The following is a 27,963-nucleotide window of genomic DNA, read 5'->3' as shown; positions in this document are numbered from 1 at the left end:
TTTGCTGGAGGTGATCATCTAGCTGTGGGATACTGTGGCAGGATAATAAAGCAAGTTCACTTCCTGAAAGGGATTATGGCTTGAAGGCAGTTGAAAGCTGGCTGGTGGGAGGTTTTGAATATGCGTATGTATGTGTGTGAAGATGATCTGTGAAAGGAAACTGGTGGATATTCATGAATAGATGAACCCATGCAAGATGGCAGGCTGAAGATAGCGGATGAAGTTGCCAAACAGAAGCTGGTGGAGCAATCTGGGTAAGAGCTTATTTTCTCTGTGCTCTTTTCTCCTGTGGATGTGTGAAGCCAGTCCAGTGAGAAGCTTTCTTAAAACCACACATGAAAGCAATGCAGAGGACCACAGGGCCATAAGCTGGTGAGGCTTTGTTAAGACGCCACCCCCCCCCCCCATTCTCCTGTGAAAGCAATGAAGAGCGCTGCAGGGCCTAAGTGCAAGCCACCTTATCTTTCTAAATAAATATCCCTGTCACTCACAAATGTCCATTCCATCTTTTTCTTCAAAGACAGATAACCTATGGTCAAAAGCCTGAGTTTAGTATGGGCTATAAATATTTTTAATAATGATCAAATCTTTGCTGAGGTGCCACCACAGTTGTCAGGCCTAGCTAGCTAGGGAGGTTGTGCTGATGCCTCCTCAGCTGTTGCCGTTAGCTACAGGCGGCCTATGATGTCACAAAAAGGACATGACGGCTGAGGGGAAAATGGCAGTTACTAGTGGGAGGAGGGGAGGAGGGAGGGACCAGCACCAGGAGAAGCAGGCTGAGGGGAAGTTGTGGCAGCGGAGGCTTGGCTCCTTCCTTTCAGCTTGAGTTGCCAACATTTTGTGCTCTGAGGGCTCTTGAACCCGTCATACCTGTAAAACAAATGAACACACTGCTTTTGTCACTGTGTGGTCTCCATCCCAAATAAACTTAGGATTCCCTATGGTTTGAGTAGTTCTCTTTTAGTTAAAATATGTCTGCCGGGCCTAGTAAGGTGCTTGCCTCAGGATCAATAAATGTGAACATGTATTTTATTTAAAATCATTTATAAACTGCTTAATTTTTTAAAAAAACCAAAACACACACAGCACACATTGTAAAAGCAATACAACTTAAACAAGAATACAGCACAAAATTGGTAAAACAGTAGTATAAATGCATGCTGAAAACCAATGAAAACAGGATTTCAGGGAATTAAGACAAATAAAAACAGGGTCCTATCTTTCTTTTTTACTTTATTTTTAATAAATTTTATTGAATACGAAAAAGAATATCAAATAAGAAATACAGAACAAATTTCATACATATACACATAAACATAATTTATACATCTATAAAGCAATATTCAGAAAGAAAGAGGGGGAGGGGGAAAAGAATAAACGAAGAAAGAAAAAAGGAGTAAAAGAATAAAGAAGAAAGATTTAAAATAGAAATTTAGAAAATAGAAAAGTGTTCGCCATAAACAACAGGTGTATCTTATGGATCAGGGAGAGCCTGGGCAAGAAGTCGTCTTTACAAGAAGACTCCTGGTGCAATGCTGGCACTCAACTTGTGAGCCATGATAAGCCACAAAGACCTGGGTTTGAATTTCACTTCTGCCCCCAAACTCAAGATAATGCTTTAGAGGAGGAGTTGTTGTTATGTCTTCAGTATCCCTCCTTTCTCCCTGCCCCACGTATTTACAAATCTTTTCAGTTGCCAGTACTATGCCGAGGATTAAACCTGCGGCCTTGTGCCAGCAATGCAGGACTCCCCATCAGGCAGTTAGGCTACCTAGTTTAATATTACCTACATCTGGCCTTACCAACATGGTGCCTGCAGGTGCTATGGTGCCCACCATTTCCTGCCAAAGAGACAAGCTCCCCAGCTCCCCGCCACACTGCATTTCAGGATTCAAAGTCTACACTTGAGGAAGCAGCCCCTGGTCTCTTTCCTAGGGTTGCCAGACCCCCAGGGAAAATCTGAATTCTTCAAGTTTGCCTGTGACCACAGCCCCCCAAGTAGCAGGGGCTTGGATCTCCAGGTGGGGAAGAGCACCTTTAAGTTTTTATTACTATTAAGATCAAGACTGTGCATGCAGTTTGCAGGCTTCAGCACAGCAGGAGCTGGTTGCAAATAATTGCATAACCTCTCAGGGCAGATGCCCTCCTCCTCCCATTTAACCTCTTGCCTCCAGGGTTCAGAGGTGAGAGGGATGGTACAAGAAGAGAGAAAAAATGGACTGGGCTAAATAGGAGAAGGGTTATGAGCAGAGGCAGATTTAGGGGAGTTCAATCAGTTATGAGTGCACATATGAGCCTGGCATGGGGGGGCACAAAAGGTAACAAAGCATATGAAGAAGAGCAGCAGCAGGAACCAAATCTGTTGCCTCTTCTCCCTTCCACAATTACTGGATGACTACTTCTTCTGGATCCAGCTCTGAGGAGGCAAGGATAAACATCGACCCAAGGAGACAGGAGTGCTGGGAGACTGAGTGGAGACTGGAGAGCCTGGAAAAGGTATTTTATTTATTTATCTTCATTTAGAGTGAAGTGGAGCCTAGAAAATCATTTCAGGGGTAAATGGGTGATGTGGGAGTTTCCTTTGAGGCAGAAGAAAATAAAAGGCTGAATTGGGAAGTTCCCAATCCCAGTCCAGCAAGGTTTTTTCCCTTCCAGCACCAGGACTGTTTCAAATAAAATCTAGATTGAAAGGGGCCTTCTGCTAGCCCAGTGGTATTTTTGGCTCCTCCAACTGTGTCTTAAACACAGAACTTGGGGAATAAATTGCGTCTGTGCATGAAATAGAAGTTTTGAAAGGTGAAGAGTATCTTTGACATCTTTACTTAAGTGGACTGGAACACCCATCACATACTGTGCCTTAAACACAGGGCTTGGGAAATAAATTGTGATTTCAGAAAGAGGTTCAGAATATTAATTTCCTTTGTGATAGTGACACCACGCCCCCCCCCATCACTCCTCACTTCTTCCAGATTGATTTATATGCCAGAAAGGTAGACCTGCACTGCAGGTGATTTCATGCGCTGTTATTAAAGTTACATGTTCCAATGTATATTCTTTATTTTATTCTGAACAAGCAAGAATGTAGTGGGGCACCTTAAAGAGTAGTCAATTGTATAATGATAAAAGTATTGGCGAAGGGTGTGTGTGGGTAAATAGTGAGGTGAGAAGGAAATTAAATGCTTAAAGTACTAACTGGCAATTTCATTATTAACATCTGCTGTTCATAAGAACCATTCACAAACTTAAGTTTCGGGGTTAATGTTTCATGCTTAATGATACCACCAGGGCCCTCCTTGTGACATCACTAGGGTTACTCCTAAATATCAGATTTGGGCCTTGAAATTTCAGGGTCTTTGATCTCCTGACCTCGCAACCCTAGGCCTCAATCCTTTGTGAAATGGGGAAAGGGAAGGAGAACACACATACAGATCTTCTAGAATTATCCCATTCAAACAAAGCGCTGTGATGTATGTTGCCCTCTCTCATTTGATTATTTATTATCAGTTCATGGCTACATTACATTTTAATAGAAATTTTAGAAATTTATTACAGAGGGAGATGAATAAGCACACCTTTGAACTGCCCTATATGAACTGCTCTACATGGACAATTGGAGAACTTTTCTTTTGCAAGGAAGCATTGTTTGACTGTCCCTCTGATGCCTGTTTTGTTTTGTTTTGTTGCTCCTTTATTCCTTTCCAACACCCTTTTACATTTGTATGCTTATAGTTTGGTGTGATCATTCTTTCATTTAGGGAAGTATCAACAGAAAATAGAGCATTTTGGAATGAAATAACAAGAATTTATCCACTCTAATTGTTCATACTTAAACTAAATGAAATCCTATGGGTTTTTTTCTCCTTCTACACTCCCTAATCCCCACACAAGCACTGGAATTTAATTTTTTACCTTTAAGAAGGTGATTTAGACTGCTTGCTGCTAAAGATATTGAGGAGCAGGACCTAGGGCTGCATCTACACCACACATTGAAACCCCCCCCAATACTCTTGGGAACTGTCATTTAAATATGCTTTAAATGTATGGTATGAATTTAGCCTGTATTAGCTCCTCAGATATTATACTGTACATCTTCTACAAGTTTGATCCCCCTGAAAAAAACCTATGTTTTTCCCCCTTTCCCACTTGATTATTTATTATCAATTCATGGCTACATTATCATCCTGGAGAATGTGATTCTGTGAAGAACTGTATTCTACAAGACTAGTGAATAGGGGATTGATAACAAAGGCAGAACTAATTTTTTTTCCTTCCAGTAGCACCTTAAAGACCAACTAAGTTAGTTCTTGGTATGAGCTTTCGTGTGCATGCACATGCATGCACACGAAAGCTCATACCAAGAACTAACTTAGTTGGTCTTTAAGGTGCTACTGGAAGGAAAAATTTTTTTGTTTTGACTATGGCAGACCAACACGGCTACCTATCTGTAAAAGGCAGAACTGTATTTTACCTCAGTCTCTCTCCATAAATTATACTCTCTAATCTGCTAATTTGATGGATCCCCTTCACCCAAACAAATTCCTTGCTTCTGCCAAATAGCCAGTGTCCAGGCCATATTTACATAACATCCCCTCCTCCAGTCAGCATATGATGCAGATTATTGATTTATGGCATATTTCACTGTGCCTGTTCAAATGAAGCTTTGATTGCTATAGTTGGAATGAACATTAAAAGGTTTCCTTAAATGTTTCCCTCCTTAGTTTCCTGCAAAAAGGTGATATTTGCCTCATAATAAATATTTTTAAATGGATCTGTTCCTGTGGTTTCTTGTAACATCACCATCCTAGGGCATTTTGACCACAAACATTGAGCTTACAAATGTTCAACATATACACAGTTTAAATCATCAGAGCATTCAGCCTTCTGTTACTTTGGCATGGAGATAATCCACACATAAATCACGAGGGGACCAATTTCCTATGAAAAGACGGTGATTTCCCATGTAATAAACACCCTCTGTCACTTATAAAAACCCCAGCAATGCCTGGCGTTCTGTAGGGACAGGGCATTGTGCAAAAGGTTTCTGTCCTCTGCTAGAGGTTTGACAGAAGTTGGCGGAGATATTTTGTGAAGAGGCTTTGCAGATTGTAAAATAGTCACTAGTTTTATAAGTGGGAGATTTAAATAAACACAAGGAGAGACTCATGTCACTTTTCATTCTCAAGCCTGTTTCTGTTTTTTCTCTTCAGGTGCACTTAAATTCATATTCACAGCTAAGGTCCTCCCAGGGGATTTTATATACCTCATTTTGTCCCTCATTTTGAAGAGTGCTCTGCTTAAGGGCAATTGTTTTCAATGCATTAGTGTACTTCAGCATGTTGTCAGATGGTGTTTTCAACATGTACATAATTACAGCTGGTCACTCAGGCATGGCCCATCAAGGCTCCATATCAGCTGGTTGTCAAGCTTAGATTGTCACTAGTAGTCAGAGTAACAACAGCCCTTCTCCATTATGGGGAAGTCAAAAAGCCAACTTTAGTGAATGTGGTGGAAATGGAAAACATCAGGAGCAGGCTTTACTAGGATAGTGTTGAAAATCTGGTGGTTCAATGATGAACAGGACAGAAGCTTACTAAAACAGAAATCCATTTGGTATCTAAGGATCAAAGTTCAAGAATCCTGATTCTGTCTTCTACAGCATTAGCTAGCCCTCCCAGTTTGGTGTAATCTGCAAATTTGATTGGCATCCCCTCAATTCCTTAATCCAAGTGGTTTATGAAGATGTTGGAATCTTCACATGCCCTTTCCCACTGGTGGATGGCACTAAGATAGGAAAAACACTTCATAAAATAAAAAGGGAAGCTGTTGTAGCTATTGCAATGGTGTTGTGGAGTCACTTTTCTTGCTTGGCCAGCCATCTCACTCATTAACACAGGGAGTTAATTCAGGAAGCCCTGTTGTGTCCTAGGTTACCATATCATGTCTTATAACTTATATGGACATTGTAACCTTTGAGCACCACTTAAGCACTGAATAGCTTGCAAGCATAGATGCAACTGTAACTGGCCCAGAAAACAAACTAGAAGAGATTTTTCTTGTGAGGGATTTTATAGAGGGTGCTATCTTGTCTGGAAAAGCCCATTGTAATTTGGCATTCACTGGTGGAGGTAGATGGGGATCTCTGGAATGGAAAGCTGCTGCAGTGCGCTAGTATTCAAGCTGGGGTGAATCCACCAGCCCACATTTCTCACTTTTTGGAAGCTGCTCATAAACATAAACTGACCTTGGATATTTAAATAAAGCCATTATGAGTATTCTCTATTTGTTAGCTGGTCATCAATTTTAGGTGCAATTAAACTGAAATTACCTCTGATAGACACATGGTTATGAACTTTCAGCCATAACTCCCTTGGTATTGCATTATTGTTTCAAATTAAAATGGTGTTTCTCTTTGCTTAAAACCTCACATTATTTTTTTAAAAGCCAAGGTGTACCTAGAGAGTGATGAAATGCAAAACGCACAGCCTTGCAGGGCCTTGTAAAAAGCACACAAAGACACTTGTTCAGCACAGTAAAGATAAGAATTATGAATTTATGATTTCACAATATTGCTTACAGCAAAGTAGTGGAAGCTGGGACATAGGCTTTTCTAGAAAGGATAATTGGAAACAATCAATAGTCACAGGACAATATTGGCCTAATCAGTTAATCATCCCTACCCAAAGTGATAAAAATGATCATTATTAATGCTTTTTTGGCATAAAGATTACTTTGGATAGAATGGCATCCTGCTTATCCACTGTTAATGTTCAGCTATTGCTTAAATAACTGTGTACTATTAAACTGAAAGGCTTAAATGTAGTCGGGTTCATACTTTTGGAAATCCCCATGTAATCACTTTGGAAGATGTGGGGATGTCAGTGGGCAACACTCTGATGGAAATGACATTTATGATAACTGGTGCATCCAAGTGGAGGGATGTACTATACTGTAATATAGCTTGCTATTTGCCTGCCTTCTGCCAGGTGTTTTTGAATCCAATCCTATCTTACTTGTGCCCTGGTGCCATTTTGCTTGGTGCATACAGAAAACTAAACTGGCATAGAGAAAATACTACATTAGAACCTTTCTTCTTTTCTATTGGTAGGGAGTTTGACATGGGACAGTGTGCAAGCATGCTGCCTGTATTCTAATCACAGAGATGGAAAGGATCCCAAAGGTCAGCAACCCCTGTTGATGCAGGCAATCTACTGCTATAGCATCCCAGATAGGTGGCAATCAGATAGGTGGCAAGTTAAGAAGCATCCATCATCTCTTAAAGCAGCCCGATCTACTATTGTGCAGCTTGTGTCATCAGGAAGTTCTTCCTTATAAATCCTCCATTTGCACCTGTTAGTTCAAATCTTAACCTCTGGAAGCACAGGGAACAAATTTGCTCCATCAATTATGTGACAGTATCATCTCTTCTCGCCCCCTGGCTAAGCATACCCAAACTCCTCAATTCTTTCCTCTTCTGAATTGGCCTCCAGACCCCTCACCTCCTTTGATCCCCTCTCAGAAATCAGTTATGTTGAATCTTTGAGAAAATCCGCAAAACATACTTAGAGCAAAGAACCTTGCTCAAAGAATCCTGGGAACTAAGTTTTGTTAAGGATGCTGGGAAATTGGAGCTCTTTGAGGGGGAAACTAAAATTCCCAGGATTCTTTGGGGGATGTCATCTGCTTTAAATGTGCATTGGATGTGCTAAATGTATGCCCTTCCTTAGTTGCCAAAGAAGTTTTTGACTGAAAGTGTTAATATTGTTTCATACTGAACTCTGCCAACATGAGACAGTCTGTAGAATGATAATAAACTTTATAGATTTTTCCTACTTCTTCCAAGAGCTTCTGAATCGCCTATATAGCTGGGATAATGAGACTAGCAGTATTTGGCTTTTGCTATCCCAGGCACAAAGGAAATACATCCAAAATCTCTGAACTATGACACTTGGCATCCTTTAAAGGAAGGAATGCAGGCAGCATACAGATTCTCAGTTCTATGCAGCATCTCTCTGTATCAGAACTATATATAGGAATAAGTTTTAAGGACCTGCCAATGGTGTAGTAGGTGAATACCATCTGACTTCCAGGGCCAAATTACCCAACCCATTTTGCCTGATGAAATATGGAGTGGGCTCCATCCACATTGCATTTTAACCCATGGTTGCGGTCACATGAATTGGGTCAAAAGATGATTTTCCCTTCTACAACTAATTAGGCATCACCAGCAACCCCTTCTTCAGTGTGACTTGCTTTACTTTGCTTAGATCACAGCCAGCAGTTTCTCAGACCTTTGAAAACAAGCTGAGTTGAGATTCCAGACAGCAAAAGTGCTTTTCAGAGGACCAGTGAATGTGTAGGGCAGCGGTCAGGTTCATGTCAGTGGTTCCTGCTTCCCACTTGGTTCTCTGAACAGAGCCCATGTATATAGAACTTGTGCACATGTAGGTTCATTCTCTCTCTCTCTCTCTCTCTCTCTCTCTCTGTGTGTGTGTGTATTCTGCATTTTCAGGGCACCAAGTTGCATGGGGAGAAGAGCCTTCATGCATGCATGTTCCACATGATGAATGCAGATGAATGCATGAAAGCCAGGAGTGGGTCATGATCCCAAGAACCTCAATCCCTCCACATATTCACTGGTCCTCTGAAAGAGATTATGACAACTGATAGTATAAATAATTCTTGCCAATGGCCAATATCATATGAGACAAGTTATACATTTGACTCTGAAAGAGAAGTTTTCAAAGTAGTGATTCTGTGGATGTGAGACCTTTCCAGAGATAAGAAAAGCTAAGTTTGGGTTAATCAAAAGACACAATTTGAGGTCAGACATTAGAAATACAGCTTCTATCAGACTGTTCTAGCAGACTGTCAAAATGCAAATTCTCCAGCAGTCACAGTACTCATAATGTCTTCAAAGATACTAGTGAATCCATCTGGACACAATTATAGCCCTTTCTACCATTTGTTCCGTCCAGATCATTTGGCTCCTATGCATCAATAAATGCCTGCGTAATGGTCCTAATAAAATGTGGACTGCTAATGAGACACAGTACCAATATTGGTATAAATATAAGCTGGAGTAAAGCTACAAACAGCACAAATTAGGTTTTTCTAATGCACCTTTCACATTGTTTCATGGTCCAGGTTAGCTTCTTTTTATATCACATTTATATATCCTATGGTTAAATGGGTGCAAGGGTGGCAGTTGTGTGTTAAACAGTCAATTAAACACAGAAGAACCAGCCAAGACAGAGCTATGCATGTGGCGTTGGTTGCCTCATGATATTTTTCTTTTGGGCGGGGGGTGGAATCTAAGCCATATATGCAAACATGACTTTTATGGCATGACTACTGCTATGCTGTTTTGGTATTAGAACGGAAAGGTGAAGATTAATCTTGTTGCCCACCTACAGTTGCAAAAGAAATAAAAGTCCAAGAAGAGTTAGGCTGTAATTAGGCAGGCAGCCTTCTTGCAAAACTTCGGGAATAGGTCAAAGATTTTCTTATTCCAGCAGGCATTTTAAGGTAGTGTTTGGCTTTATGATGACTTTTTAGTGTTTTATTCTCTGTGTGGTTTATTATTATGTCCATCATTTAGAAATCCTAATGATTAAGCAGTATATAAATGTCCTAAATGTATAAAACACCAGATTCTATACACATCTGGGAATAAACCCCAGTGAAAACAATGGGACATACTTCTAAGTACGTATGCATGGGATTTTGCTATTACATATTTTAATTGTGGGGTTTGTAATCAGCCTCTTTGGCTTGGAATCATTTTATGTAAACCACACACAACGAGAACATTTATTCATAAAGATTCATAAAGATTCATATATACAACAGATCTACCAATAATGAAAGAATAGATATGTGTTAGATTTTTTTAAAATTGCCTGTAAAAATGGTAGAGATGGACACCTCAAAACCACAAGTTGTTTTCTGGTTTTCTTTTATCAACATAAGGCAAAAATTTACATTGAGGAGGAAACCATCCATACCTTGTGTGTCATAATTACTGTTTAGCAATCTCGCACTAAGAAAAATTTATTAAAACTTCATGACTCATTAATAGTAAGTGATCACAATCACTTAATAGAAGAGGAAAGTGAGCTAATGATAGAAACTCTGATTAATGATTTTAACCTTAAGACACGAAGTCAAGTGAAATTAATAGCTCTGGATAGTGAATGTAAGGTTAATGTCTCATGCAGAATGCCTCTGAGTGGAGGCAACTGAGAAACACAGACAAGGACTGGGTTGCACAGACAGATTTTTTCATGTGTACTAGGCAGCATCTTTTACTACCAGCCTTTTTCTAAACCAAGTTGGAAGGTTTTGTGCAAGCACAATAGCTAATCAGAGGGGAGGGGCAGGGGAATACATAATTAAAATGCTACAATATCAGTATGCAAACCTTCAAACTTTTGAAATATTTTCAGAGCGAGGCGTATTAGGGACATAAAAAAGCTGTTTTCTACTAAATCAGACTACTGAGCCATCCAGCTCAATATTACCTACACTGACAGGCAGCAGCTCTCCAGGGTTCCAGGAAGAAGCCTTTCTCCGCCTTGCTTGGAGATGTCAGGGATTGAACCTGGGACCTTTTGCACATAAAGCGTGTGCTCTGGCCAGCAGCGGATGGGAAAGTGGGGCTGAGTCTGGCTGAGTCACTGCAGCATACTGGGACAGAAGGAGGGAGGGGCATGCCAAAGTCAGCGCAATGTTAATGTGCTGGCTGCCTCTACCGGCGTGTTTGTACCATACTGACCTCACTGCTGCTGTGCCCCTCCCCTTCTTCATCCTAATATGCTGCAGCAAGCAACTGGATAGAGGTCAAGTGTGGAACACAGGCCTTGCATGACATCCACTGTTGACTCTCCTACCTTGGTGCACCCTGCACTGTTAGAGAGGAACACTGTGTGTGGATCATTATGGGATGAGATAGTTGCCTTTGATAGAGGATAGTCCTAGCATTCAAGTGAGCAGGCAACCTTTCCATAGCCTGGTCCCATGTCACATACAGTAGCAGCTCCATGAACTGACAGGACAACTGTTTCAGATGCTGTGTGCATACCTCAAAGGGCATCACTTACAGTTTAACATCTGGATATGGCTAATGCATTGGGGCTGTACCAACTGGTGGTATTTAAAACTCAGGACAAAGATAAAGTCAGAAGATTTAACCCTGCATTTAAAGAAAAGAGCTTACACATAAAACCTGGTATATCATGTGGCACTGGGCCAGAACTCTTTTTCCATTGTTTGGACAAGAACTTTTTGTAAATGCAGGAAACGGCTTTATTTCAGGCCATACTACAAGGTCATCCAACTCCATATTATTTGCTTCAGAGAGGAGGAACCTCAGGGCCAGGGTTCAAATATAGCCCAGGCTTCTCTATTTCATCAGTTCTGCTTTACAACATGAGGTTATTTTGCCTGACTGAACTGTGTCCTTGAACTCTGATAATGCCTCTTGCTTGCCTGGGTGGAAGATAGAGGGATGTGTGTGCAGAAAATACCCTGCTGTATAAAGGTAGCATTTGCATTTGTTGCTCTGCCCACTTTTGCTTCTGCCCCCCCAATGGGCATGTGGCCCTAGGAAAGTTGCCTAGAATGGAATGTGGCCCTTGCCTGGAAAATGTTCCCCACCTTAGGTTTACTCTAACTAACAGCCGCTGTCCAGGGTCTCAAGCAGAGATCTTTCCTGTGACCTTATCTCTAATCGTTTTAAACTAGAGACACCAGGCCTTGAACATAGGATCTTCTGGAGGCAAAGCAGGTGTTCTGTCACAGAGCTGTTGTTGCTCCCCCTCCCTCCCTTTAGAAATAAGCATTCAACATTGGAATCTTCACCTGTAGTATGTGCTTTCCCTGACCCAGAATGTAAGAATCCTGCAGCATAAGAGTTACCATAATTGGTAAAGGAGGATATAAGGAATTTAGGCTTTATTGCTAGCTCATGTCAGCTTCAACATTCCACTTATCCCTTTGCTAGCTTTATTCTATACAAACTATTAAAGTATCATATTAAGAGTCTAGACTGTGAATAGGATATGCTTTCCCTCCTGTTTAAGTCAAAAGTGTAATAATGTCTAATCTCACTAAATAAACAAATAAAGTGAAATTTGAATCTATAAATAGTTCATTTTAATGTTCAAATTCAAGTGGTCGTGCTTTGTTAGACTATTGTGGGAAAACAGCAAAGAATCTCACAGCATTGTTAGAGTATCTGTTCTTTTATTTAAACTTTTATCAGTTAATTATTATTTTGAAAACTTATAAACTGAAAATTTAAACATCGTCTGTCAACCAGTACTAGACAGCTTCTGCTCTCTGTTTTTATGGGTTATGCTGCATGTCAGAGGAGTCCAAATGTTCAGTTCAAGCTTTTAAAATATGGTCATACTGTGATGGGATATGTCTTCTTGTATCAGTCCTGTTCATGAAGTAAATAGTGCTTTGCCTTGTTTCAAAGTGATTGACCTCAAATAACATGCTGATGCTGTGTAAGATTTTCCATTGGAGGCAGAGCAGAGAGTCAATGGACATGCAGCATTCATATTTCCAGCATTGTGTTCCAACAGGCCTAGTTGCCACAATCATGAGCAAAACCAGTATCTTACATAAAGTTCTCTTATTCTCATCCATGACTATAGATAACAGGCACAGCCCATGGCCTCTCTCTCTCTCTCTCTCTCTCTCTCTCTCCTGATGATCTCCATTTCTCAAAGTACTCTCTTCCCAAAAGTCTTCACTTTCACACATTCCCACCAAAGATGTACGTAGTACCTCTAGCTGGACACCCTCTTCAGCATCAATGAGACCCTTGCCCACCAGGTGCACTGTTGCAATAATTGAAGGAAATTTTCTCTGACTTGTGCAGAGACAGACCTGAAAGGTTTCCAATTGTAGATTCTATTCCACACTGCATTGGCATTCTCTACACCCACATCTTTCTCCCAGACACTTTAAAGACCCTTAGTAGTACTGATGGAGGTACTAAGGAGGCTATCACACAACTTGTGATATGATAACCAAACAAATGTCCTGTACTCTCTGAACCAATGTCTCATGTGCTGTCAAGGGCAGAGTAACTTACATCTTAATAGTGAGCTTGGAACCATCCTACTCCTTCTCCATGTTTTCTCAGAAAGGTGCTCTTCAAAAGCATCATGGATGTTTATGATCCGCTTTCCAACAAAAGCGTGCACACTATTATTTTATTTACCGATTCCTCAATCAGGGCCAAGAATCCAGTTGTAAATTATTCATTGAGCAAATTTCACAGAACTTTGACTTTTGCCATACATAGCAAATGTTCAGTTCACTGAGTTCCACAGGGCTTGCTCTGAAGTAAGTGTGCATAGTACCAGGCTGATTCAAGTTTCAATTTCACAGAAATTGTGGCTCCTGTTTTTGCTGAGCTCCTGGGTCATGCAGTTCACTGCAGGATGCTATAATTTAATGGTACGGGCAGGCAGCTTCATTAAAAATTAAGCAAAATCCTTATTGTTGTGAAGCAACTCCAATGAAACCAATGAGATGTTTAGCAAAATTCTAATGCATTTTTACTGCATTCAGTGGGGCTTACTCCCCAGTAAGTATACAGCAAAATCCTACTTGTGTCTACTCAAAAGTGCATCCCATTGAGATTCACTCCCAGGTAAAAGTGTGTATAGGATTGCTGTGCTAGTCCCAACTTTCATTGGATAGCTCCTTAAAGCAGTGTTAAAGTGCCCGTTTTTTTTTTTCAGCATAAAAGGCTGGAACTTCTTAAAAGTCTGGAGTCTCGAAGGGCCATCTCCTTCTATATCCCACTGTTTCCGTAGCTTTGTGTTGAAAAATTGCATCACCTCTTGTTTCTGTCCTGTGGATTTTGATAGCAAGAAAGAAACTATGAGCAGATGGCTAGTGTGCCATTCTGTTCACATAACCATTTCCATCTGACAGCCATTGCTCATTCTCTATATGAGGGACGCCCTATCCAGTTGCACAGTGCCAGTTGCCGTGTGTGCTGCTTTAAAGGGCCACCCGTCTATTGCTTGGTCTGCCAGGCCACAATCAGAAATTGGATGCAATGTTCCTTAACTGCCTCTTCCCAGCCTCTTTCCAGACAGTCAAAGCATTTGCAATTATCCTGTAATGGAATTGTTGACCCCCCACAAAAAGATGACATTTACTTATTTCTTTTTAATTTAAAAAGAACTAAAGTTTATTTGGTATTCCACCCCACTCTCCTTTTCAGCTATGTATATTTTTGCGCATAGTGTGAGAGCATTATACCAACAGATAAAGAAAAACAAAATTGCTTCCAAAGTCACGAGTTCAAAGAATGGACTCCAAGTCTAAATCAGCGTCAAGGGGAAACAGTGGATAGTAGTGTTTGTTCCTTAACAGCAATGTACCTGACAGAATGATTGAGGAGGCCTGACCCACTGTACACTTCAGGAAGGGTTGAGGAGGAGGATACAGAAATCTCTAGGACAATGTACTTATCATTTATAAAAGCCAGCGAAATGAATATTTGCTACGAGGATAGCCTTCAAATAGAAACTAAGGTGGGCAATTTGTCATTCAAATCAGAGTTGAGTGGAAGATCTTTTTTTATAGAGCCCACTCACAGTGTATATTAATATTCTGGCTATCAAATGCTATAATTTATTTGATCTCTCCCTACCCCATATAATCCCTGTAATATTCTAATAGACTATAAAATTATTTAATCCAAACTTTGCATTCTATTTCCTGTCTGTTGCAGTTCTTAACTACTTACGTTATACAAAAATAACACAAACTCCAACAAATTCATGGGTGACAGGGGCATTCAGACAGCTTTTCCCAGCATGAGCAGGATTAATCACAGTTAATCATTTTCAATACTGCACAATGAGAGATACAGCTTCATAGAAATCACTTTAAGCAAAACCAGGGCACCCTCAAGTCTTCAAGTGAATCTCTGTAGCCATTTTGGCCTTGTGACTGGATTTACAGGCTTTCTTCTTACCTAAAAGCAATGCAGTACATGTGGTAAAGAGAAGACCTTATAGGACAAAGGTCACTAAAGTACCAGCACCAGTTCCCGAAACCCATTCAAGTTCCTTGCTTCACAGAAATTCTGCCCATCAGTGTGAAATGATTTAGGGAATTTAGGGAACAGATTAGAGCTTCATGCCATTTAGAAAAATGGTAACATTCCTATAAATTCTTATCACAATAAGTAGCTTACTAGCTTCTGTCCAGCCCTCAAACACCAAAAAAAAAAAAAAAAAGAACTTCAATGGAAAGCAACAAAGTTAGTTGACTGAGAAATGGGGCATCATTATCTTTTATTAGCCTGTATATGACTCTAGAAGAAGTACAACATTTTTGCAATTAGCTTTGATACGAGGGTAATATTAAAACCATAGAAACTCAATGATTTTTCTTTTATTTTCATACCTGGAAGTTTTACTTCATTGGTGGGAATAAATCTGCTTTTAAATATTGCAGTAGTTCACATGGATGAATTAGGGATGCGGTGTAGGGGAAAACACTAGTTCAAACAATCCGTTGGTGTAACAACCTGCAGCTTCATGCCCACAGAATGGGGTGGTCTGGAGTACACTGGACTATCATACTGCTTTAAACAGTCATGGCTTCCCCAAAAGAATCCTGGGAACTGTAGTTTGTTGAGGGTACTGAGAGTTGTTAGGAGACCACTATTCCCTTCACAGAGCTACAATTCCCAGAATTCCTTGGGAAGGATTGGTGGTTAAACCACTCTGGAAATTGTAGCTCACACTTGGAAGGAAATGCAACCTTAGAAGGGAAATGGCTTCTGAATCTACCAGATCAGCTCTGCTATCTGTTCTGGAAGTCCATCTCCCCTCAAGGCAAAATAAAAGTTTGGCTATGCGGGCTGTTTTGTTTCCTCTGCTTTTCTACCAGTATTTGTAGGTGCTGAAGACACTCAGGATATTATGATTATAAGGGAGATCTTGCCCATCATAAAGAAGGTTGATTAGACTGATACTCTGGTGATTATAAGAAATCCAATCATACTTAAATACACAATACCAATTCTCACCAAGTCATAGAAAATCCCAACTATGAGATTAGGATACATCAACAGAGGGAGCGAATATGCAGGAATGTGAAAGTATTAAAGAAAGGCAAGACGGGGTAAAAAAAATAAAATCTCATTCTGACTGGCCTCAAACTTGGCTGCTATATCCAGTCAGTAATTAACTCCTAGTGGCTGCATGACAAAATTCTGCTGTTGGCACCTGATGGAGGAAAAGAGACAGAAGTTGCAGCTGCTGTAGTCAAATGGTCAGAGAAACCTTTAGGGAGGAAAACCTTGGTGGAACAGGAGCAGTGCTTAGAACAGGCAGAACTGAATAAGAAGGATAAAAGAGGCGGCTTTTAATAAAGTCCAGATGCTCAAGGCCTATCCCAAGAGAAACAAATGAAACAAAGTGGAGAAATGCGGATTTTATTTATTGCTAAGCCTCAAGATTCCTAAATAATAAAGCAGGGGCATGAATTAAATATTTGATTGCCTAAAAGCCACTTTTGCTTGTAAGTATGAACTAGCCAAAGAGTAAAAAAGTGAGTTGTAAAAGTATAGGATTGTATCTGAGTCCTACTTAGAGTAGACCCATTGAATATAATATGCTTAAGTTAATCATGTCCATTAGCTTCAGTAGGTTAACTCTGAATAGGTGTAGCATTTGATACAACTCATAAAATTCTAAGTTACTGCATCAGGTCCCTTTCTACCTAAAAATACTCATTCACAGTGAAGACCCACAAACGGATGACTCTTCTGTTCAACCAATTGCTGACAACCACTGAAAATATCTGAGAGTGGATTCTGCAGATGATGTCTTGATGTGACTTAATGTGATTTAGAAAATATATTTGAAAGCTATAAGATTACTCTCTCCACCCAGCATCCATTTTGATCTCATTTGACCTACCACATTTACTGCCTTTACCCCATTATCTTATTTTTATATGTTAACAATGCACATGCTACTCATCCCATATCTAAGTTACTTAGAAGCAAAGTATAGGACAAGGTAAGCCTTGTTTGATTCCTATCAAAAGCCAACACACCCACCCACCCACCCAAATACTATTATAGGTCAATGAATGAAAATATATAGAAGACTTATGAGTACAGGGTGTTGGTGTTGGTGTTGGTGGAGAGGAAAATGGAAAGGAACGGAGTATACTATACAAACAACTTCAGAAGTACAGGTTAAATGTTTAATGAACAGAGGTGAATATAATTCACAGATAGTCAATGTGATGCCCTCCAGATGTTGTGGACAATTACCACCATCCCTGACCACTGGCCATGCTAGCTGGGGATGATGGCAGCTGTGGTCCAAAACACCAGAAGGGCACTACGTTGGCTACCCCTCACTACTAATTACTAAAGTGGCAGAAAGGGCAGATTCCAGTTCAGATTGTTTTGAAGACCATTACTATAAAATATGAATGAAAGTCTATTGTAAGTGATAAAGGAAAGCTGAAAATGACTAGCTGTCTTATTTTGAGGCAAACAAAGCAAATCACTTTTACACAAGCCCATACAGAACTTGTCTGAGGCCCAGGGCAGGAGTCTTGTCCATGAAATGCGCCGTCATGGTGGCACCTAATCTGATCTGACGTTACATGCTAGTACACAGTAATTCAGGTCCAGATTTTACTGTTGAAGCCTTGCAGTGCATACAGACAGGCATGATTATCTTGCCCATGGCTATTTTGCCCATTAAGCCCCCAGTTGGCTGGGAGACACGGGGCATTCTTGGCATGACACCATAAGTTTGGTAGGCCCTTGGCAGGGCCCCCTGGCCAGCTTAGCCCTCCAAGGCCCATGGGAAGTGTACCCAGCTGCCTCCCCCTCTTTGCAGCCATGTTTTCACAGGCTTTTGATCAGAGAGCCTTTAAATTAAGATGTTGATGGACTTGATCAAATTTCCGTTCCATAAAAAGAATAAAATGTGGAGAAAGGGAGAGGGAATGCCAAGCTAACTTTTGAGAGGGAAAATGCAACAAGAAGGAACAAGAGTAAAATGACCTTCCAAAGTCAGAGAGACTCTGAATGGCCGCTAATTGAAATGTCATAGGAGGAAGTGAGCTGGTAAGCGAAAGCAAATATTTAAAAGATGAGAAATCCTTCACAGTCAACTGGATTAATTTTCTGCCAAGTTCATCACAAGCAAATCTATTTGAGGTGATGTTGTGGAAAGTGGTGGGTTAGCATACATTGTCTGGAATCTGAGGAATGCATAATGCAGGAGGGCAGATAATGACTGCTGGGATCTCTTGGCCCCCAGGTATATGAAGAGCTGGCTAGTTAAAGGTTGTTTGCCATAATATTTTATTCAGAGCATTTAGAAGTAAATAAGTAAGAGCTGGAAAGACAGAGCAATTTTCAGGAGAAAAATGAGCATGTTGAATTTTCCAGCAAACCTGAACTGTTTCATTCAGTCAGCAATTAGAGGGAAATGCCAAGCCATAATATTGGAGCCATTTAAGTAAGAATTAGTAAGGTGCTCTGATCCAGGTATCTGATGCTGGAGCTCCAACATCCATTGTAGCAGAGGGAGCCAATCCCCATGTGCACCGCTTTGCACAGATGGATCAATTGCCTCCTTTGACATAACTGGCGATCTCCCTCTACGTATGTGCAAGCATGCCTGGTACTCTAAACTGGTGCAAAGAGGGACAGTTTTACTGACTCACTCTTGACTATTAATTTTAAGAGGAAATGTATCCCAGAGTATCAGGTTTGTTAGCAATGTTTTTGGGGTGCAGGGTGGGTGTGGGTACAGACCCACCTGCTCATCTTCTAACTAGCTAACCAAGCTATTCATACTCCTCCATTATGACTCTTATTTCCCTCACAAAACCTCTCACCACACACTAGTTGAGGATGGACACTGATGCTATTCTGACTTTTTGCTCACCCACCAACAAATCTTCTTACAAAATCAATTTTCTTTATTATGTTCCATTCATCTTTCCTTTCTCAAATCCTTACCCTGAATTGTTGTTGTTGAATTCAATATTCAACAGTTTGGGAAAATAGCTTCTCATAGGATTCAAATTGTTCCCAAGCATCCTCCTGGCCTCATTTGAGAAACATTAATTAGGGGAAAGAAAATCACAATTTGCAAGGCACAAGATGGAATGCATTTGTAAAAAGGATGCTGGTTCTCCTTTTCTTCCCGCAGTTTGAGTAGTTTTCTATACATTTCTCTAATACAGTGGAACCTTGGGTTGCAAACGTGATCCGTGCGGGAGGCACGTTCGCAACTCGCAGCACCGGGTCTGCGCACACGCGGGTCGCAATTCAGCGCATGTGCAAAGTGTGATTTAGCGCTTCTGCGCATGCACTGAAACCTGGAAGTAACCCGTTCTGGTACTTCTGGGTTTGGCGAGGTGCGCAACCCGAAATCGCGTAACCTGAAGCGTCTGTAACCCAAGGTTCCACTGTACTTCATGATCTTGGAGCAGGTTCATGGAGCATGCCTTAAATTGTTAAATTGTTTCCCAAAACGATGGCCCTCATAAACCTTAATGTTTTACAGAACTTAAAGGTAAAGGTACCCCTGCCCGTACGGGCCAGTCTTGCCAGACTCTAGGGTTGTGCGCTCATCTCACTCTATAGGCCGGGAGCCAGCGCTGTCCGCAGACACTTCCGGGTCACGTGGCCAGTGTGACAAGCTGCATCTGGCGAGCCAGCGCAGCACACGGAACGCCGTTTACCTTCCCGCTGGTAAGCGGTCCCTATTTATCTACTTGCACCCAAAGGTGCTTTCGAACTGCTAGGTTGGCAGGCGCTGGGACCGAACGACGGGAGCGCACCCCGCCGCGGGGATTCGAACCGCCGACCTTTCAATCGGCAAGTCCTAGGCACTGAGGCTTTAACCCACAGCGCCACCCGCGCCCCTTTACAGAACTTATGCAATTATAAATATCTGCTTGGAGCTGCAGCCCCCAGAAAGCATCACAAAGTGCATGGTTTTTATCCAATTATGCATCTGTACTTCTTATTTCCCTTACTTGTATAGAATGTCTGAAGCTTATTTCCCTTACTTGTATAGAATGTCTGAAGCACCTCTTGCAGCTAAATATATGAATTATGGTGCAATCCTGCCTGCTTTTGTGTACTCAGAAGTAAGTCCCGTTGAGTTCAATGATGATGTCCCTAGCCTTATTGGAGCAAGCGGTGCATTTGCAAATCTGAGAAACTATCATGCAGAAATGCTGATGGGGATACTGAGGCTGCATACATACCATACATTTAAAGCCCCAGTCCTGGAAACTGTAATTTATGCCTCACAGAGCTACAATTCCCAGGACCCTTAACAAACTACACTTCCTATCATTCATTGGGAGAAGAGGAAATGTGCTTTAAATGTACAGTGTGTATGCAGTTTGAAATGACAGTACTTTCTTACAATGAAAGTTAAAAGAAAGCATTAAAAATGGTTTTGGCTTCCCTGTCCTTAATATCAGCTTAGACCAATACAGGTCGTCATCACCATGCAAAGGTGCTTGCATTCTTAACTTCTATGTGCAGCATGCATTTTCTGTAGCTAACAGACATGCACAGTGAGAACACAAAATCAAATGTTATTTTGTTTGCTGGGCACTCAATACGTGCAATTAGAGTAGATGGAAGCAGGCAAAAAAGAAAAAAGGACCAATTTGCTTACTTCAGTGCTAGATAATGACTATGTTGACAAGGTCACCTTGCTATATTGACATTGTCCATGCTGTAGTCAACTAATAATAATAATGAAAATAAAAAATCTCTGCATTTATCCAGAGATGTTGTGGGTAAATAAATTTCAGTCAATGTCCAGGCCATTTATTTAGAATAAGTAATTCACTATATTGGAGTTAACAATAATTGGTGTGGATATTGGCCCTGATCCAGAATTCAGGAGAGTTTAGGAACAGGATACACATATCCTACCTTTATTCAAGGATCTTCCTTGCCAAAAGTATGATCAGCACTGTCATCTTTGATAAAACCAACAACATGTCTCGTGGAAAGAGGGGCTAGTGGCTGCCTGAATTCACACACAAATGGTAGACTTTGCTGAACACAATAGCATCCGTCAGCATATACCCCTATCCACTTGTGGTGGTTGCTTCCGACACAGCAGTCTTGTGTGTCTGTAGACTATTCTCCTGAATCTTCTCTGTGTTCAAGTCTTGTTCCACATGTAGATCAGTATCGCTGCATGCATGGAGGGGAAATGCCAAGTTTCTGCTACTTAAAGTAAAAAAAGTTGCGTGTATAAATAACTCATTAAAACCATTACAAGGAATTACAGTTGTGGATATTAAGCAATCTGATGTTGTCACTACCTCCTCCCCAGGCAATTTTTTGATTAGTTTCTACATGGAAAAATACACTAAAGTTGACTGGTAATAGTATCCTCCATGGGTTATTTCACACATTACACAGCACAAAGCCAGGTTTTTCAAATATACTCTTGACAGGGTGCCACAGCCAATCCTGGCTTTCAAACAATTGTACCCATGTGATACATTTATCTTCAAACTGTTGTTGATGCACTTGGAACTAACATTTTCTGCCCCTGAAAACAAGTAATGTCAATGTGTACAACAGCCCTAATTTTTTTTTGCAAAAATAAGTTTTAAACATTATTGAAAAGCCATTTGTAGTATCTCATCACTTTAAAAGAAGTAAGGTTGTATATTCTATGATGTTTAGTGGGCCTGAAATTATTCCAGTATACTTACAGGATTATTATTATTATTATTCCCCACCCATCTGATATAGAATTGTCTTGTAAAAATATTTAATACATCTGGAAATTCAAGCACAGCTTGATATGCCATGCAGTTTTTGGAAACATGACAAACTAAATGGAAAATAATGAATTCATTTGTCTTGTGTAGCTGTCTCCCACTTTTAATAACATCAAAAGCTAATCATTGTTGATAATGTAGCCACTACTCCTTTACTTTAAGTGCCACCAAGCCACCAGATTCAGAATAAAGACAGTCCTTAGGACAAGTGCTGCCTATCTGATGATATCTGAAGGCTTCAGGAATCCCTTTTAGACACTAAACAACATCCTCCTGATCTTTCATAGAGAGTCAGTCTCAATGAATGAAAATCAAAATGACTTGAATCATGCACAAGGGCAATATAGCAAATAAAATCCTTTAAACCATGCAAGGCTCTGATCTTTCAAACCTTTCATGGCAGCAGTCCCATGAGCTGGAAGCAAATGACTACTGTTGGGTTTTTGTTTTTGTTTTTGAAAAGAAACTTGATACTTTGCCTGCAACTCTTAGTGCTTTACAATTCAAACTATGGTATCATTCTGCAGTAAACTCTCTTGGGTCTACTGAAATCATCTTAATCCTAAATGTGTTAATGTGACAATGTCACATATTGGCTTCTGTTGTCACAGATTAACAGTGTAATCCTATACATATCTATGCAGAAGTAAATCCCATTGTGTTCAGTGGGGATTAATCCTATGTAAGTAGATATAGGATTGCTGCCTTAGTCACTTTGTGCAAGGCAAATAGAAGCAGAACTCTCCGCCAATCAGTTACACATGACAATTATTGGTCATTGTAAATAGCTAACATTTATCTGCCTCACTGGGTTGCACTAAAATAGCTGTCTCTGTCATAGCAGAATCCCACTAATAATAATAATAATAATAATAAATTTATACCCCGCTCATCTGGCTGGGTTTCCCCAGCCACCCTGGGCGGCTTCCAATATAACACTAAAATACAATAACCTATTAAACATTAAAAGCTTAGACGACAGCCTTCAGATTGACATCTGATGGGAGGGCGTTCCACAGGGCGGGTGCCACTACCAAGAAGGCCCTCTGCCTGGTTCCCTGTAACTTGGCTTCTCGCAGTGAGGGAACCGCCAGAAGGCCCTCGGCGCTGGACCTCAGTGTCCCGGCAGAACGATGAAGGTGGAGATCCTCCTTCAGGTATACTGAACCGAGGCCGTTTAGGGCTTTAAAGGTCAGCACCAACACTTTGAATTGTGCTCGGAAACGTACTGGGAGCCAGTGTAGGTCTTTCAAGACCAGTGTTATATGGTCTCGGCGGCTGCTGCCAGTCACCAGTCTAGCTGCCGCATTCTGGATTGGTTGTAGTTTCTGGGTCACCTTCAAAGGTAGCCCAACATATAGAGCGCATTGCAGTCCAAGTGAGAAATAACTAGAGCATGCACTACTCTGGCGAGACAGTCCGCGGGCAGGTAGGGTCTCAGCCTGCGTACCAGATGGAGCTGGTAAACAGCTGCCCTGGACACAGAATTGACTGCCTCCATGGACAGCTGTGAGTCCAGAATGACTCCCAGGCTGCGCACCTGGTCCTTCAGGGGCACAGTTACCCCATTCAGGACCAGGGAGTCCTCCACATGGTAGTAAGATGAGTCATCTCAGTTCTGTCACTAATTCATACTCACTGTGGCCCCTTTCTACTGATTTCTGGATCATGTTATAGTTTTTCCACTACACATTTGAAGAAAATGGATGCTGCCTCCTCACTAACACCAATTTACCCTCGTTGCAGTAGAACAGAGATGGATTGCTCCTCAGATGTTGCACTCCCTCCCATCAGTCCCAGCCATCATGGTCAATGATCAGGGTTGAGGGGAATTGTAGTCCAGCAATATCAGGTGAGACACAGGTTCCCCATAGCTACACTAGATCTAGTTCAGATGTCCTAACACAGTCCATATGGAACATTACCACTGGGTGCCAAATTAACACACTTAGTATATCCAATCAGCTGGTTGGAAACTCCCATTATGTCTGCAGGAATACCTCAGCTCAAAGATTGTACTAGTTACTACATCAGATATACTGAGCATGTGAAATAATCAGCTATTTGGAAGCTCCATATTCTGCAATCCAGCACGGCACGTAGAAGGTCAAGCAACACCCATACCTTTGTTTGTGTGGAAGAAAATGGAGCAATACCTTCTAGCCATCTGCTGTGCTTGTTGTTTCCTGTATTTGGGCAAGGAACTGAAAATGGCCAAAGTTTTATATTGTACCTCTTTCCCCAGAAGCAAATATAGGCAGATAATGGTGTTTCTTTAGAATAATTAAGATTCATGTCATTTTTATTCAATCAACAGTAAAATAACTAAACTGTATAATTACAATAAAGAAGACCAACAGTTGTATAGCTGAACTTTTCTGTCTTTTTTAAAATATATCCTCAGAAAGATAAAAGAATTTTAGGTTACTGAAATATTCACAATGGTTGTTTCTTGTTAATATAGGATATGTTTTTCTTTTCTTTTTTACTTTTTGTCATGGCTAAATGATCATAATCAGAAAAATAAAAGCAGTGTTAGAAAGTTTAATATCGCTCTCTATTTCTTCAGAAATTTTGAAGAAAACGTGTATTACATTGGTATATGACTTACAATGGTTTCACAGCGAGGACTGCAAAACCACTTACATATATAAACATGGAAGAGAATGCTAAAACATTAAAACATTGGTAGCCATCTATAAACACGAAGAAGTTTCATAAAATTCACACTCCAGGAAGACATTCATCATATGTCAACAGCCTGATCCTTTTTTAATATATATACTTCAAAATATGTTTAATTTGACAATAATAACAATTAAAAACAGTCGAGGCCAAAATCCACCAGGAAATTCTTTATGCAAGGCCTCCCTTGTCTTCTTAGAGGTCTCTGGTCTGCCAAGGGAGCAGGTGACAAGACTGCTGCCTCCTCAGTATGCAGGAGACTTCCCAGGCAGCCACGTCTTTGTGAGGTCCACATAGCAAATATTTATGGAAAGGGCCCAAAACCTGTCAGAAAAGTCAAGGGTATCCTGGATCCCCTTTGAAAGCATCTCCACTCCAATTGGAAGCCATGACTTTGGCTTTGGAACCGATTTCAGCTAAGGTGTGTCTTTGCTCTCATCTTACACTGAAATAATTGGAAACTGCACAAAAGCACTCAAATGCTCTGGCTGAGATCCCCTTTATTACAATGGGTCTTGCACAGGAGAACTTCCTGGCTAATTGTGCTGCAAATGAGAGAAGCAGGATTCTAAGCTACATGGCCTCTTTTTTATTGGGCTGATTTTTATTTTTTTTTAAAGGCGAGGACAAGGAAAACAAGAAAGAAAGGAAAGGATGAAATCTGGATGATTTACATGCAAATTGACATTCCATCTCTTTTAAAACATTGCATGTCCCAAAGCCTTCTGGGTTTGGAATGTAATACTGCATCAAGTATTTCACAAGGCTCCTAAGTAACACAAGAAGCGTCCTTTAAAAATTAGGAAATTATAATATAATATGATATAATATAATGAAGACGGGGATGACAATCCAGAACTTTTTTTTTTTTTTTTTTAGCAAAGTGCTTCAACTTAGCTCCTAGAACTTTTATATCAGAACAATTAACAGAGGAGGACATGGAACAAATCAACTTCATTTTATTTCCTTTTCTTTGTACAAGTCCTTTTGTTAAAGCAGATATGAGGTTTCTGATGAACGTGGGCACAAGCAAGATGAGAGTGCAATTGCCACCAGCATGAGAAGTGTGCTTGGCTGGATGCTTATACGAAGAGGAGATGAACTGTCAGAGGACATGTGACTAGTGGAGCCGCCTGCCACGCTTCCTTTCCCAAGAGCATTCTGCAAAACAGAATCATTTCCTTTGGTCACCAAATTTTCACCTGCATATCTTTGCATCTTTTCAATGCTCTTCAATGATCCCTACTTTGCTGCGCCTGCAAGCTACTTAGGCAGCTTCACTAGAATGAAGTGATCCAGAAAGTCTTGGCGTGGGGCGGAAACTTCTAGTAATACTCTTGTTACCTTCAGTGTGATCCGATAATCAACTTTTTTATTGCAAGTTTTCAACACAGAATACAATAAAAGCTAAACTAATCTAAATAAAAATAAGAGAGAAAAGATTAAAAAAGAGAACAAAGGGGAGAGGGAGAGGAGGAGGAAGAAAATAATAATAATACAAAGCCTTCTATCAAGGTTGTATCTTAACCCTTATTCTATACAAAGGAGGTTGAGACTTCCAAGTGTGATTTGAGATGGTAAGCAAAGCTTTTTCATAAAAACAATTTTTTAAAAAGATGGTATTTTAAAGAGACTCATTAGTTTGCTGTGCAGGTACTGATGTAGGATACTGAGGCCACATTGGTAAGGCCACCGAGAAAGACTCAATGTCAAGGTAGACCTCGCCTTGCAGGAGAATGACATAACCCATACAGGATAGAGGAGAGGAACCTTTTTCAGCCCAGGGGCTGATTACCTTCTGGACAACCTTGGAGGCTCATGTCAGTGAGGAGTGGGGCAGCTAATGTAAGCTTTACCTTTGTACAGTAGGCTAATTGTCTACACACACTCACACACCTCTCTATAGTCACCATCCAGACAAGCAAGAGGTATTATCAGTTCTTAAGTAAACAGTTCAGCCAGGCAAAAAGGCTCACAGAGCTTGCAAAGCGGAGCCAGTGACAATTGTAGCCTGGGGAAACTCCTGTGGGGCATATCGAAAGGCACAGCTGGCTGGGCCTGCGTTTCACCACCCCTGATTTAGCGCATAGTAAGAGAGTCAGAGACTGGAATTTATGTCCCAGTGATGCCCACAGGATTAATGTCCATAAAATAGAGGTGCCAGACTCTTACCCATTCCTGCTTTTATTCAGGAAAGGCTATGCTTCAATAAAGGAAAGCCCAGTTGTTTGTTGGTTTTCTGTATGTGAGCCGGCACTTTCAAGTAAACTAGCTCCTGTCAAAACTGAAGTGGCCTTGACAGGAGTGCTTCACCACCTAGGGTTATATCTATATCTTTTAATACTGCAAAGCTCTGACCCATTCATAGCTATATTGTGGTTTCCAAAGAATTAGCGAATTGATCTAACTCTTAAAAGATCAATTCCCCTCACCAAATGGGGACACATGTTTTGACGGGTATGTACATTCAGCTAGTGTCAGGTGGTAGAATAACCTAAGGGTGAAGGCCAAAAGTTACAGGAGAGAGCATTAGTGGTAGGCAATGGCCAATCCTGTTCCTGGCATGGTTTAAGCAACTGTCATTTCATTTATTCAAGATCAGTATTCTGTCAGCCATAAAATCTGATCGACTATGCTTAAGGGTCTTGCTAAGAGCCATGTTCCTGCAGATTATCAGTTCATTACGTTTCATAGATAAAGGGTAATTATCATGTGACCTGAAAATTACATACTTCCTAAGAATTAAAAATGCAATTACCTTTCTGCTACATGGCTGAAGGTGAATGGCAATTCTGGACATGGATCTGAGCCTCCTAACCAATACTACTACTACTACTACTACTACTACTACTACTAATAATAATAATAATGTTGTTGTTGTTGAAGATAATAATGTTGTTTGTTGTTGCTATTTCCATCTACATTCCACCCTTCCTCCAAAAGGAGCCCAGGGAGGTAAACACATCAACATCATCAAAACATTCTAAAAGAAATCACATTCTCACAGCCAGTGATTTCAGTGTTGCCAGGATTAGTAGCTTTCAGCTATCAAATGCCTAGGTAAACAGGAATGTTTAAACATTCCTCTGAAATGTCAGTAATGAGGGAGACAGACACACCTCACCAAGAAGGGTATTTGTCAAAGGGAGAACCACCATGTCATGGGTTAACACCAACTGGGCATACTATGCTACTGTATAATAATATACAATTACTGAAAATTCTGATGAATTTATTAAAGGCAATAATTGTTTTGGACGACTAAGGTCAGGAGGACTTGGGGGTCTTATAAGCTATACTTTGCTGCTGCATCTGCTTCCCAGCATTGTCTATTTTGGCAGGACTTGCAGATTAACCAGTAAGAGGGACTGAACTCGAGGCTGTCATTGCTATCAGAACTAACTACAACAATATGGGATGGGGCAG

The 27,963-nt window shown here is 40.7% G+C and overlaps 1 protein-coding gene and 1 long non-coding RNA gene across 2 annotated transcripts in view; one reads left to right on the top strand and one right to left on the bottom strand.

Annotated features, from left to right (window-relative positions):
- Positions 1 to 149: 149 nt before the first annotated feature.
- Positions 150 to 25,164, top strand: LOC128414214 (uncharacterized). Its single transcript, XR_008330613.1, has 3 exons — positions 150 to 254; positions 2,415 to 2,496; positions 23,847 to 25,164. It is a non-coding gene; the product is annotated as an uncharacterized LOC128414214 (long non-coding RNA).
- GFRA1 (GDNF family receptor alpha 1) overlaps positions 24,383 to 27,963 on the bottom strand; it is a 190,883-nt gene continuing 187,302 nt past the window's right edge. Inside the window, exon 9 of the mRNA XM_053389100.1 lies at positions 24,383 to 25,698. Coding sequence (XP_053245075.1) covers positions 25,528 to 25,698 — 171 coding nt within the window. The 3' untranslated portion in view covers positions 24,383 to 25,527. The remainder of the gene's footprint in view (positions 25,699 to 27,963) is intronic.

The sequence above is a fragment of the Podarcis raffonei genome, chromosome 5, assembly GCF_027172205.1.
Source record: "Podarcis raffonei isolate rPodRaf1 chromosome 5, rPodRaf1.pri, whole genome shotgun sequence".
Taxonomy (NCBI): domain Eukaryota; kingdom Metazoa; phylum Chordata; class Lepidosauria; order Squamata; family Lacertidae; genus Podarcis; species Podarcis raffonei.
This window is presented reverse-complemented; position numbering and strand designations above follow the sequence as displayed.